General features: G+C 43.7%; 1 protein-coding gene across 1 annotated transcript in view; it reads left to right on the forward strand.

Annotated features, from left to right (window-relative positions):
* LOC103898280 (E3 ubiquitin-protein ligase MARCH3) overlaps nucleotides 1–9,689 on the forward strand; it is a gene marked incomplete at its 3' end in the record, with an annotated part of 11,521 nt that extends 1,832 nt beyond the window's left edge. Inside the window, exons 2-3 of the mRNA XM_009278519.1 lie at nucleotides 6,971–7,321; nucleotides 9,482–9,689. Of these exons, the coding sequence (XP_009276794.1) occupies nucleotides 6,971–7,321; nucleotides 9,482–9,689 (559 nt within the window). The remainder of the gene's footprint in view (nucleotides 1–6,970; nucleotides 7,322–9,481) is intronic.
* Between the last annotated feature and the right edge of the window lie 2,570 nt (nucleotides 9,690–12,259).

Consider the following 12,259-nt stretch of genomic DNA (forward strand, 5'->3'; position numbering starts at 1 on the left):
TGTTTCCAGGGACGGGGCATCCACCACCTCTCTGGGCAACCTCTTCCACTGTTTCACCACCCTCAGCATAAAACATTTCTTCCTTATATCTAGTCTAAATCTACAGCCCTTTAGTTTAAAGCCATTCCCCCTTGTCCTGTTGCAACAGGCCCTGCTAAACAGTTTGCCGCCATCTTTTTGATAAGCCCCCTTGAAGTAGTGCTAGGCTGCAATAAGGTCTCCCCGAAGCCTTCTCTTCTCTAGACTGAACAACGCCAACTCTCTCAGCCTTTCTTCATCCTTCTCTTGTTATCATGTCCCAGAACTGCTGTGCCCCGGTGCTGGTTCCTCTCTGCCTTTTTCACTGATGGCTTGATGCCAGTGAGTGCTTTGCACCTCCATAGTGGACAGGTTAGGCAACATCTTACATGTCCTCCTGTATACTAAGCCACATGTAACTATCAGATGTAGGAGTTATGTCATCTTCTCAAGTTGCATAAATTAATTTTTTACTCTGGAGGACTTAAGGGTCTTATGTGCACCTCCTGTGGAGTTAAGATGTTTTTGCTGGAAGTTTCTGTACCTTTTTATTTTCTTTATTTTTTAACAAACAGAGCAAGTGTACCAATTTTACTCATTCTTACATCTACTAAGGCTGTAGGAGAGCTGGCATTTCCCATTATGAGTTCTGGGCTTAGCTGCTGTAAAGTCTTAGTTCAAAGAACAACCCTGATACACACACAGGATCACGCAACAGGACTGGAACTGAGTGCAGAGGAAGAAGTTAAGAGTAGCTGATGAGCTGGGGTCTTGGGGAGGCAAATGCAGAAGGGACAGGGCATGGCCAGATGCATGCCACAGGGGACAGGAGCAGCAGGTTGGGAGCCCGGCCTGTGCCTGCCCTTCAGACATCTCCCATGGCGCAAGGTTCCTAAGTTAGTAATTATCTGACAGTTGCCAGCTGATTTCTAAGAAACGTACTGAAAGAAGTATGGTTCTATCCCCCATGTTGGCGGACAGCTACAACTGGAACAGCCAGTTACTCCATTAGTTTCTTTACTCAGTAGCCTCAGTGGGATTGAAACCAGGAGGGGATCCATGCAGCTCTGTGTGATGGAGTGTGGAGGGAAGAGTCAAGAAACATTTAAAACAATTCCAGCTATGAATGCCTTGGAAATGACATACAGAAAATTCCTTCATGAGTGTCAGAGTTACTAAAATAAAAGTTTCAGGTGCCCCAGCGTGTCCTGCTCTCTTTAGAAAGGTTCTTGCCATGCCATCTTCACGGTACCCTGTATTGTTTCTTAATAGGTAAAAAATTAGGAAGTTTCACAGTACTCTGGAGTTGAGAATTTTGGCTCTCTGGCGTTTTTCAGTGGGAAGGTGAATCTAAGAGACAAAGCAGCAAGCCATCCAGTCACTGCAATGCCTGTTTTAGTCTCTGGAGCATCTTAACATAGCTGCAGTGGGATGGGGCTTAGTCACAGCTGGCTTAACCGCCTAAGTATTTAGCTTCTCACAGAGGTTTGCCAACCAGTCCTGACTTATATCCTGCTGTAACGAAACCCCTAATAGTAGTTTAATTAAAGCAGAGGTCTTTTGTGCATAGTGGTTTATCTCTATAAGGATCATGCAAAGTCAGCATAACTGGAAGATGGACATGTTCTATATTGAGAAACTGCTAAAAAAAAAAAGACTGTCTTAAGAGTCAGGATGGCATAAAAATACTGTCTAAACCTTAGTGAGGGAAAGATGAGTTCCTGTTCTCCATTTCAAAAAACAAAGCATAGTGTATGTACGCTGTAATACTTGTTTGATAGGTTTGAAGTGAAGAACACCTTTTTCACACAGCCTCTGATAACTATATTACAGACAACTTTTGAAACGAGTAATTTGTTCATTAATTAGAATGCAACAATTTGCATTCTGAGTAATGAGCTAGGATTAATAGAAGAAATAAAGGTGTTTCTCCACGAGGTGCACTGTTCTTCCAGATTGCAGTACGATGCAGAATTGTATCTGTGCTCCAGGTCTGCTGACCTGTCCTGAAGTAAAACTCTGTCCATGAACACAAGTCACTGGGCCAAACTGCTAGAGTAATCTGTGCAAAACAGATTGGTTTCTACCTGCAGAATCTGTTGGCAGACTGAGGCAGTCATGGGCCCATGTAGGAGACACGGCCCTATCAAGTCACTCAATGTGAGTATGTGGCTAGGTTTCACTCCTGGCCTTCAGGACAACTAGTTGGCCATTTCTACTTGATACTGGACTGTAATTTTAATCTTGAACACTGGGCTGTGGATAGAGTGGAAAGAGAATTATTCTTCTGGCATGTGAAAGTTCATAAATAGGAAACAAAAATACGTCTCTGAAAGCTGGTTTTTTTCATAATGCCTGTGTTTTTTTTAATAATGCAGTATTTCTTGGGAACATGTCTCCAGATGGTAAGGTAGTGGTTTTTCATGCATGTTTTTAAGTCTTGAAGCTGATTGATGCATGCGTGAGTTGCATTTCTTGAAACTAATAAGGTGACTCATGGGAACATGGAATAAGAAAGGTGAATGGATTTCCAAGTTTGAAACTGGATGACTATGAGAGATGCAGTATGTGCTATTCTTAGCAAAGATGCTGAAAAAAGGAAAAGCGAGCAGTTCACACACAATCTCTCCATGAATATTTGTTTAACTTTTGCAACCCACTGCTTGAAGTGTAAGATCTTTTCGTTTCATGCAAATCTAAGCCACTCACAGCTTCAGCAGAAAAGCATCACTGCTTAAAAAAGTCTACTGTGATAATTTAACTCTTCAGCATGATAATGCTTTATGGGTTTAAGAAATTAGGTTAGTTCATGCACAGTAGGAAAGAGTGCAAAAACGATTCCAGTTGTAGGTGCTTATTGTAAATGCAGATGGTTTCTTCTTTAAATTCCTTTTCAGGGCAGTAATGCTAGTTTTTAACCTCTTATATTTGAGTGTAATTCAGTAAGAGTAACAGTGCCTTGCTCACTGGAATTTGTTGAGTCTCATGGTTTCTCTTGATACAGAAGTTATAAATCTCTTAAAAAGAAATATAAGCATGGGAAAGAAGATATGCTATAAATACCTTGCAGCATATAAAGAAATGTTTGTTGAGCTCAGTGGGGATGTATTGTTAGCAATAATCAGCAGTTGACTAAGCCCAGAAGTAGCTTGTCTCTGAAACAAAGATTGCAAGTGTTTGGTGGCATTTGTTTGTGGGGCTAAGCCACTTTTCCAAAATATTTGCATTCATTCACATAATGTCAAGAAGAAAAATACTTCCAGGTACCTCTTAATAACTACTGAAGCCCTAGAAAGCAGTCTGGACTTTGGAATTATTTAAAAAATGAAGCAGGGTGGAGAGGGCAGAGAGAGGCAAGATAATCAGATGATGTTGACTTACATTTTGACACTGGGGGTAGCAGCCAGCAGATCAGGAGAGAAAAAAGAGCGTAAGTTATCCCTAACATTTGCTAGAATAGCATTCTATAAATTGTTATGGGGCAAAGGATGTAGGTTGCACTTGAGTCTTCTGCCCAGCTCCAACATGACCTCAGATAATTTGCTTGACTACACTGCATCTCATTCCCTCCTGTAGTTTCTTGCTTCACAGTGACAGCTAGGTTTAATTTACTAACTGTATGTATAATGCCTGCACATTTTTTGAGGAAATAGCATAAATAACCACAAACTACTGTGATCATCTGCATCTGTAACTGTCTAAATTGAACAAAATAACAAGTAGACTTGTTATTATGAGACTTGTGCTTTTCATGTCTGTAAACCAGAGCGCTGAATGCAAAAGTAACAGGAACATATGTGAGACTTGCAGTGTTCGCTGAGGGATATTTACTCCATAAGCCAGTGAACAAAGCAGAAGGAATAAATCACAACTAGGACACTCTAATCAGCAACTAATAGAATGCTGTTCCACTATGTCATCCCACCAGGAAAACCTGTACTGACCTCTTGCCAGCCAGGAATTTGAAATTTCTGAGGGCACAGAACAGCTCTGAGAATTTAACATCTTTTTTTTTTTCCCCCCACACTTATGGTACAAAGAAAATACATGCAGTGTCTTTGCTTTTACTCTGATACCCATAAACCCATATATATATATAAACCGGCACATATGTAACACACTAAAAAAGAATTTCTTCTTTTCTCAGGATTTTTCAATTTGTGATCATTAAACAACTCTGAAAATGGGATTTTTGTATAGCTGATTGCAGTAATTGCACAAGAAAGTGAAGAGAAGAAATATACCAAGAACTACACAGTTATCAGTGATGTTTGGAAGATAGTGTTGAAATTGGAGAGTCATTCTAAAAGACAGTTAGACTTTGCCACCTCCCATCAGAAGATCTCATGTCATGGAGGTGAGAAGAGGGAGTCAGAGACTGGTACCAAAGGCAAAGCAGAAACACTAGAACAGGGAAAAGATCTGGTTTAAATATTACAGTAGTAAGGTAGTCTTAAAATAGATTTTGGATAGACAAGAGACGTGCAAAAGGAGTGGGTGTAGTAACACAGAAAAGAAAAAAAGAGCTAATTACTAGATTTCTTCAAACATACATCTGTCATGCCAAATTCAGCCACTTTTCTCTGAATTTTCTGGCATCTGAAATAAATGTTGATATTCTGGCTTCTCCCATTTAATACTGCCTGTCTCCCTAAATACCATCTAAACACATCTTCCTGCTTTGTTCTTCATTTTTCCTCTTCTCTTAAGATATTTGTGACAGATTTCCACCTCTTTCAGGTGAAAAACATTCTGACAGAACATAATACATACATATGTTTAAATACTGACTTTGGGGTTTTGTGGATATTAAGATTTACAGTTCCTTAATGTCAGCTTTGACTTCAAATTTGCTTAGGAGCTCTGTGCTTCTCGGGAAAATTAACCTTCATTATTTACCACAGGGTTCAGTATTAAAGCACATATTTAATTCTATAATTTTATTACTGTCATGCACATATGCTGATTTTATGTCAAAATGATTCCTTTGAAATCAGGAAAATACATTGTAACTTCCATCTTTCTTTAAAAAAAAGAGGTAGAAAGGGGTTACATCTATTTACTATGCCAAAGTGGGATATCAATGCAGTACTGTACGCAGAAATTTGAATTAACATCATTGCTGGGATATAGCTACATTATTTCTGGTCTACTTTAAGGCGTTGCATTTAGTTGCATCATCTGATGCTTCAGCAAATGCTCTGAACTCATCAAGTGGCTGATGGATGTGTTTGTAAAGGCTTGGATGGTCACTTTATACGCAACGATAAACTCGCTGTTGTACTTAATGAGGTCAGTGAAGTAACCAGAAAAGAAATATATAATTCTGTAGCATGGGTCTGTAAGCATGGTACTGCCTAGGCTTTTTAAGTTTAATGAAGCAGCTACTCAGCCTCTGAATATTCTTGTTGAACAGTCTCAGCATGGATTTTAAAACTAAAATGTTGCTGATACCATGGTCTCCTTGGAGAGTCCGTGGCTCTTATTCTCTTAAAAAGCCTGCATCTTTTATGTGTTAATGGTTTTGAGATCAGCCATTTGCTTCATTTTCGTTGTAAATAAGGGCCAGAGTCTGATTTTCTTCCCCATTCTCTGAACACTCTATCCCCTGTAAGCTGTCTCATCAGCCTCCAGTTCGCTCTCTGGGGTATGCATGGTCTGAAAATAGCTGAAATAATCCTGTAAAACAAACACTTTGCCAAGCATTTTCCTATTTCAGATCCCTTTCTAAGAATATAAGTCCCTACGTGAAAACTTGCATGGCACAAGTGGTCCAGCACCCCCATCACATCCTCACATGCTACAAAGTCTTACTGCCAAAGATGTCATTCAGGAGACTTCAGAAAGTTAGCACTGCCATTTGCTCAAATCTAATGAGATCAAATTACAAGATTTCTTTTAAAACCCAGAGAAATACCTCTGTTTAAAAGAGTGGATTAATGTTTAATTTTTAAAGACTCTGTTTCCTGTGAGGTACTGGTACTACACAAGTAACAGTGGTGTCTGATGCAAAACACTTTTTTTGAAGGTTAAATGCAGTGCAGAAAAACGTGCCTGATTTCAACATGCGAATATCATAGTAGTAACCTGTAGCATTTACATATGACTGTAGCCAAGTGTCTCAAGGCATGCTAGGAAGTCTTTCCCCCCTTTTGCAGAGGGATTAATCCATCCCGTATGTATGCTGTTGGTGACCGACCTGGAGAGCAAGCCTGCAGGCACATAGCCTGGTGTTCTGCCTGTTGAACCACGCAGCCTCCTCTCACCGACAAGCATACTCAGCAAGGAGCATCGTACGAAGGTATCAGGAATTTATGTTCCCAGGGTCTTTGTTACCAGCATAATCCTTGCTTTGCAGTTACCATGGTTGAAAGCCTCATACGAAATACACTCTAAGTGATGGGAGAAAAAGCAAAGCAAAGAAGACAGGCAGAGGCAAGCTGTGATTTCTACCTCACCTTGTGGCATAAGTTATTACTGCACGCAGGGTGTTACTAAGCAGGTCTGTGTGACAAAAGCCCTGCACAGGATTATTTGCCGGGTCCGTGCTCTGCCATGGGTTGGTGATGGAAGGCACTTTGCAGCAGTGGAGTGTTTTCACGGGGGATTTGGAGCTGATAGGCCACTTTCTCCTCTGATACATAGCTTTCCCCGTTGGTGGGCAGGGGCAGCCTTTCAGTTTAAAAGCACACAAGGTGAAGATTGTATGTTCCTTTGCAGCATTTTGGGGGGGGGGGCACAAAAAGGTGCAGTCTTTCCATTTATCACTCGTGACTTTAGGAGTCTGCAGAGAAAAAAAGCAGTGCAGAGCCCCATCTTGCTGTTTCTGAGATGTACAGACTGTTTTTCCGCGACACATAACGTTGTAAGCTTCCTCTCCCTGCTGAGCGGGTTTCGGAGGGCTGGGGCGGGGAAGGGGGGGATGTTTTTTCTCCCGCCTGGTATTGATCAGTGCGGCGGAGTTGCAGACAGGGAGGGATGTGCCCCTTCCCCCCGCCCCACCGCCAGTTGCAGACAGGGATGTGCCCCTTCCCCCCCCCTTGGGGGGGGTCGGCCCCCCCCACCCCCCCCATGAGGACGAGATAGATGGGGACCCGCCCCCCACCGCCATGAGGACGAGCCGCTGCAGTCACCTGCCGGGAGTCCCACCGGAGCGCCCGCGCCCTCTGGCACCCGAAGGCAAGACCCTGCCCGGTGGCAGTGGCGGCGGCCTAGCCGGCAGCTGCCCGCAGTATGTCATGCAGGTGTCGGCCAAAGATGGGCAGCTGCTCTCCTCCGTCGTGCGGACACTCGCCACGCAGAGGTACGTGGGGGGTGGCGGGCCGGGCCGGGCCCCTTCCCTGCGTGGGCTCGTGTGCACCCTCCCCAGCTGCCACCCGCAAGTCCCGCGGGCGCTTGAAGGGAAGATGTGGTGATGTGCTTCATGAAGGCTTACCACGGTGCAGGTGTAATTAAACCCTTGTCCTAACTTTATAATGATTATGCTACGTATGTAATTAAGCCCTCACCATTATACTCAGTGAAGAAGGGGGAAGCAAGCTGTCTAGGGATGCTGCTGCTTAAGTGCGCCAGCTGCAATAATTTGCCCTGATACGTAGCAGGAGGCTTTGGCAGGCGCTGGCTGGCACGGGATGCTGTCTTTAGCCTGTGTTCTGCTGCCAGCACTTCTGTGGCACGTTTCCTTCACACTTCACAAGCCAGCACGCTGAGCGGCCAGGCAAGCTATTTCTAGCAGAGGTGCACACACAAGTGTTGCTGCTTCAGCCATCGTCCAAGTGACTGAGAGCGGCTCTTTCTGCTGTTGGTTTAGAATGGCAGATTAGTGATGAAATATACATTTAAACTATACCCTTCAGAGCAGTACCCTGCTTTGGGTTGGCTTTATTTTAATTAGAAGCAAGAAAGAGGATGCTTAAGGGTTTGGCTATATCCAGGCTTGATACTTAGGTCAAAATTAAGTTCCACTTCATTGGTGTGAAGCTGGAAAGATGGCGCAGGTCTTGAAGTAGCCGTGGATTTTCACGAAACAGCAAACATAATCCAATCCACTGCACTCGTGTGAAGAGTGAAATTATTAACTGCTGCTGCATGTGCAATGTGACAGCCTGAAAGGGCCTTTTCCCCTTGTAGCAACTTTTTTAAACCCTGTGCATTTTGCACTGCTCAGATGTGTATGCAGAGCATCAAGCACAACTTCATACTGTTCTACCTCGCAGATTGAAAGGAGCAGGCTGGCTTCTTTACACTTTCCTGCTGTTACACTTGAGGGAGGTCTACCTGGGGCAGCCTGCAAAGAGCCAGAAGAGGGACAGAGGGAACAGCTGCGTGCCACCATACGCTATCCGATAGCAAGGTTTTGTCAGCGACAGTGACAAAACCTGCTTTTCTGAGGAGATTGCCTGAGATGGCGTATGTGGTAGGGAGAGTTTTTGGTCCCAAGACCTCAGCCAAGAGATCGACCTTCTCAGCCTTGGCAGACAGGGAAGCTGAGTTGAAGCTGCAGGGAAGTGGATCCATAGTTCAGCAGCACTGGTGCTTGCAGCCTGATCCTGCTTTCCTCCTGCTGCGCTAAGCCCGAGCACCCCGGGAAGCCATGCGACTGCTTTCCTCTTTCCTGAAAGATTCCTCTGTAAAACAGAGAATCTCAGTAGTTAAAATCAGAGTCTTTAGGCTTTCACTGGCAGGAGGAGCACCCATGCCCCTTTGCACATTAGCACCCCGCCACCAGGAAGGTGGGTGCTTTGGTGGAGGCAATGCAGGAGAAATAGCCACAGGCAGCAATGCGGGACGGATGTGTTCGGCACAGTCCTCCTTGTCAGTGCTGTTAATAGTACTCCTTGAGCTGCTCGTGGGGTGTTGTCCCAAAGAGAGGGAAACCCTCCCCAGGGACAGGAGCTTCCTGCCTGCACAGGCCTGCCTGAAGTTGGGGCCCTGCCTTCACACCGCTCCAGGGCAAGGTGCTTTTGTTTCAGGTCCAGTAGTCCTTTGCTGTTGATTACTGAAAACAGCTTACTCTATAGTCAGGGGATCATCACTAGCATAAGAGATGCTACCCTGTAGGTCAGGAGTGATTGCACAGATCATCACTAGCATAAGAGGTGCACAGCTGAGGCAGGTTTAAAACTTCCCTGATGCATTTAGAGATTTCTTGAAGTGTCTGCTCTGCTGTGCTGTGAAGAGGTGGGAAATACAAAGGTATAGAAACACTTAGTCATCTGTCTCTCATCTGCCACTCTGATGTGTTTTTCACTCTCCACTTTTTTCCCCCCACAGAAGAGAGATTTTAAACAAGAATACCAAAGTGCCTGCAGCCGTTAGCCCAGCAGCTTGGTGTACTAACTACAGAGCAAAGTACGCAAGCTGCAAATGTTTCCTACATTGTTAATTTGTGATATACAGAGAGAAAGAGAGAGGCTAGATCACAGCCCTGTGTACTAACCAGCAATTTTCTCTCCTCCTCCAGCAGCCCCTTCAATGACCGGCCAATGTGCAGGATCTGCCATGAGGGCAGCAGTCAGGAAGACCTGCTTTCCCCCTGTGAATGTACGGGGACCCTGGGGACTATTCACCGCAGCTGCCTGGAGCACTGGGAGTCGTCTTCAAACACCAGCTACTGTGAACTCTGCCACTTCAGGTTTGCAGTGGAGCGCAAACCCAGGCCATTGATGGAGGTCAGTACATGGGGCACGTCCCCAAAAGCTTGGCTTTAATGAGCAAATCATGTTTGTTTTTATATAGCCTTTGCAGCTCCACTGAAGCCAAAGCAAGCTGTGAGTTTTGGGCTTGGCAAGATGAGGGCAGGGGCTCAGGGAAAGGGCAGGAATAACAAAACCCTTATTCTAACCAAATCAAAACAAGCGAGAAGAATGGGATCGATGGATTTGCTTCCCTGTAAATGTGAGTGAAGATCTGGGGGACAGTGTGCAGCGAATTCCTAGTATACCAGCGAGCTTGGTAGAGGATGGAAGAGAGGTAAGTAACAGTTTCTGTGGAATGCGAGACAAGCATCAGTATGCAGCATATTAAACATGTCAGGAATATTTTTCTTCTTGCTTTTGAGAGAGAGGTAACAAACCGAGGAGCCTTAGAAACCTAGTTTCCATGTCCAGCCCACAAGAAGGAATTGTTCTTGCTCAGTGTCTGGTATGTTTAGCCGTTTGTGAGTGACCTTTTGGCCTCCTCTTGCCTGTGTACCAGACTCAACAGTGAATTGGACAATTGTTTCTCCCTTATCAATTAAAATTCAGTTTTGCCAACTATCTATGCTTTAGTGGCTGCATGAAGTTTGCCAGTTTGGGGTTTTTTTGTCCTCAGGAAAAGAAAAAAGAAAAAGAAAAAAAGCCAAGATCACTATCTTTACACTGTTAATGATCTTTCTTCTCCCCTATTTTAATTTGAAAAAAAATTGTAAAAATTATGGTTTGTGTTGGAATTAAAAGTGAATTACAAATAGTAACATTTTACAAAAGTAATGAGAAGCATCTTATTGTACCAGTTGGTGACACAGGTGCTTAGATGCTAAGCTTGGGTTCAGGACAACATGTCCTTCTTGTGCATCTTCATTATTCCTGTAAACTGTAGCAGAACTGGTTGAAGGAGGTACGGTATTAAAAATAAGGGGGAGGAGGGGCATCTTGTTTTGCTCTTACTCGCAGGTGAGAGGATACAGGATAAAATTGACTCCTGGGAAGTGGGTCAGGGGCCTGTGCAGAGAGGAGGTGAGCAGTTCTCATTGAAGACTACCAAAATTGCTTTACGCTGGATTAAGTTAGGCATGCACATTTTGTGTCTCGGCCTAAGGATATCTTCATTCTTCCTTAGGATCAGCAAAAAAGAGATACACGACACGGTATTTGGCACAAGACCTGTAGTCTTGTCAACCTTAACCAGAGCAAGCCTAGGCCAGCCGTGTTCGATTGCCTCTGGCTTGTTGTTTGGTGCTTCTAGCAGGACTCCAGCCTCTCCCAGGAAGCTGGTCCCAGTTTGAGAAATGCTGCTGTTAAGTGTTCTCAGGCTGTCAGCGACTGAGCAGCAAAATCTTTATGACTGACAAACTTCACATCCAGTGAAGGTGATAACATCTTCTTACAGCCAGCTGCTCTGAGCCTGCACCGAGCAGTTTTTGGTTGCAATTTTGGCATGAGGATGATGCCACTCTGAATTTGCCTTCTGAAAAGAAAGAGAAGTGATGCTGAGGCAGTGCAAAGTAAACAATTTGAGTTTAAAGTCCGGCTTCTTCAAGCTGTTCCCTTGCAACAGCTGCTCATGAGGCTTGCTTTGCACAAATGGGACGTGACATTGTTCAGAGCTAATGATGACTGAAGAAGTTGAAAGCGAAGCTAACCCTGCCCAGGCTGGGGGAGCTGGGTTGCTTGATCATTCCCTAATGAAGTGAGGCTTCTTTTTGGCAAAAGCAGTAATAAATAACAGCAACAACAACAATAATAATAACAATAATAATGATAAAGCTGACTTTTGTTTCTCAGCTGAGGACAAATGAGAAAACAACAACATAATAATAACAATAATAATGATAAAGCTGACTTTTGTTTCTCAGCTGAGGACAAATGAGAACCAGGTGCAAGAACATTTCTGAAACATAGTACACATTGTTAATTGAGTCTCTTTACTACCAAATCTTTTCTTGTTCTTCAGCTACCATACCCACAGTATTTTAGTGCAGTAATCAACAGCTACGTGCAGTTGCAGAAAAGGTCATAAAAAAGTGCAACTGACTTTTTTGAAGTCCTTTGTGATCTTATACAAGGAGTATGTTTTCAGTTTAGAAGGGAATTGAAGCTGTACTTTTAAAATTGAGAGCAGCAGAGACAAAGAGTAACTAAGATGAGTTGTATGCAAGGGGACAAATTAAGCAGAAAGATATCAGTCAAACTTCTTGATTTCTGTTAGTATAATTTGTTTGTCCCTAAAGTTTGTACTTACTTAATACACACTTTGAAATCCAAAGACCTCCCCATGCAAATAATTACAGCAAATCTGAAAGTTCCCAAAGCATGACTAAAGCAGATGCAAGTTGCCGGATTCCCCCATCCTCTGTGTCCTAAAAACACTGTCTGTCGCCACGTATTACCTAGAGTATGAGGGCATGGAGGGAGGTGTATCAGGGTATAGCAGGACCATCTTTCGCAAAAACCTGCTGTAATGTTTGGGTGAGTGACAAGCCAGAGTGGCCACCTGCTTTTAACTCCATCATGTGTGTGTTTTTGTGTGTGTGTGTGTG

This window comes from Aptenodytes forsteri, unplaced genomic scaffold (genome assembly GCF_000699145.1).
Source record: "Aptenodytes forsteri isolate BGI_AS27 unplaced genomic scaffold, ASM69914v1 Scaffold402, whole genome shotgun sequence".
Lineage (NCBI taxonomy): Eukaryota > Metazoa > Chordata > Aves > Sphenisciformes > Spheniscidae > Aptenodytes > Aptenodytes forsteri.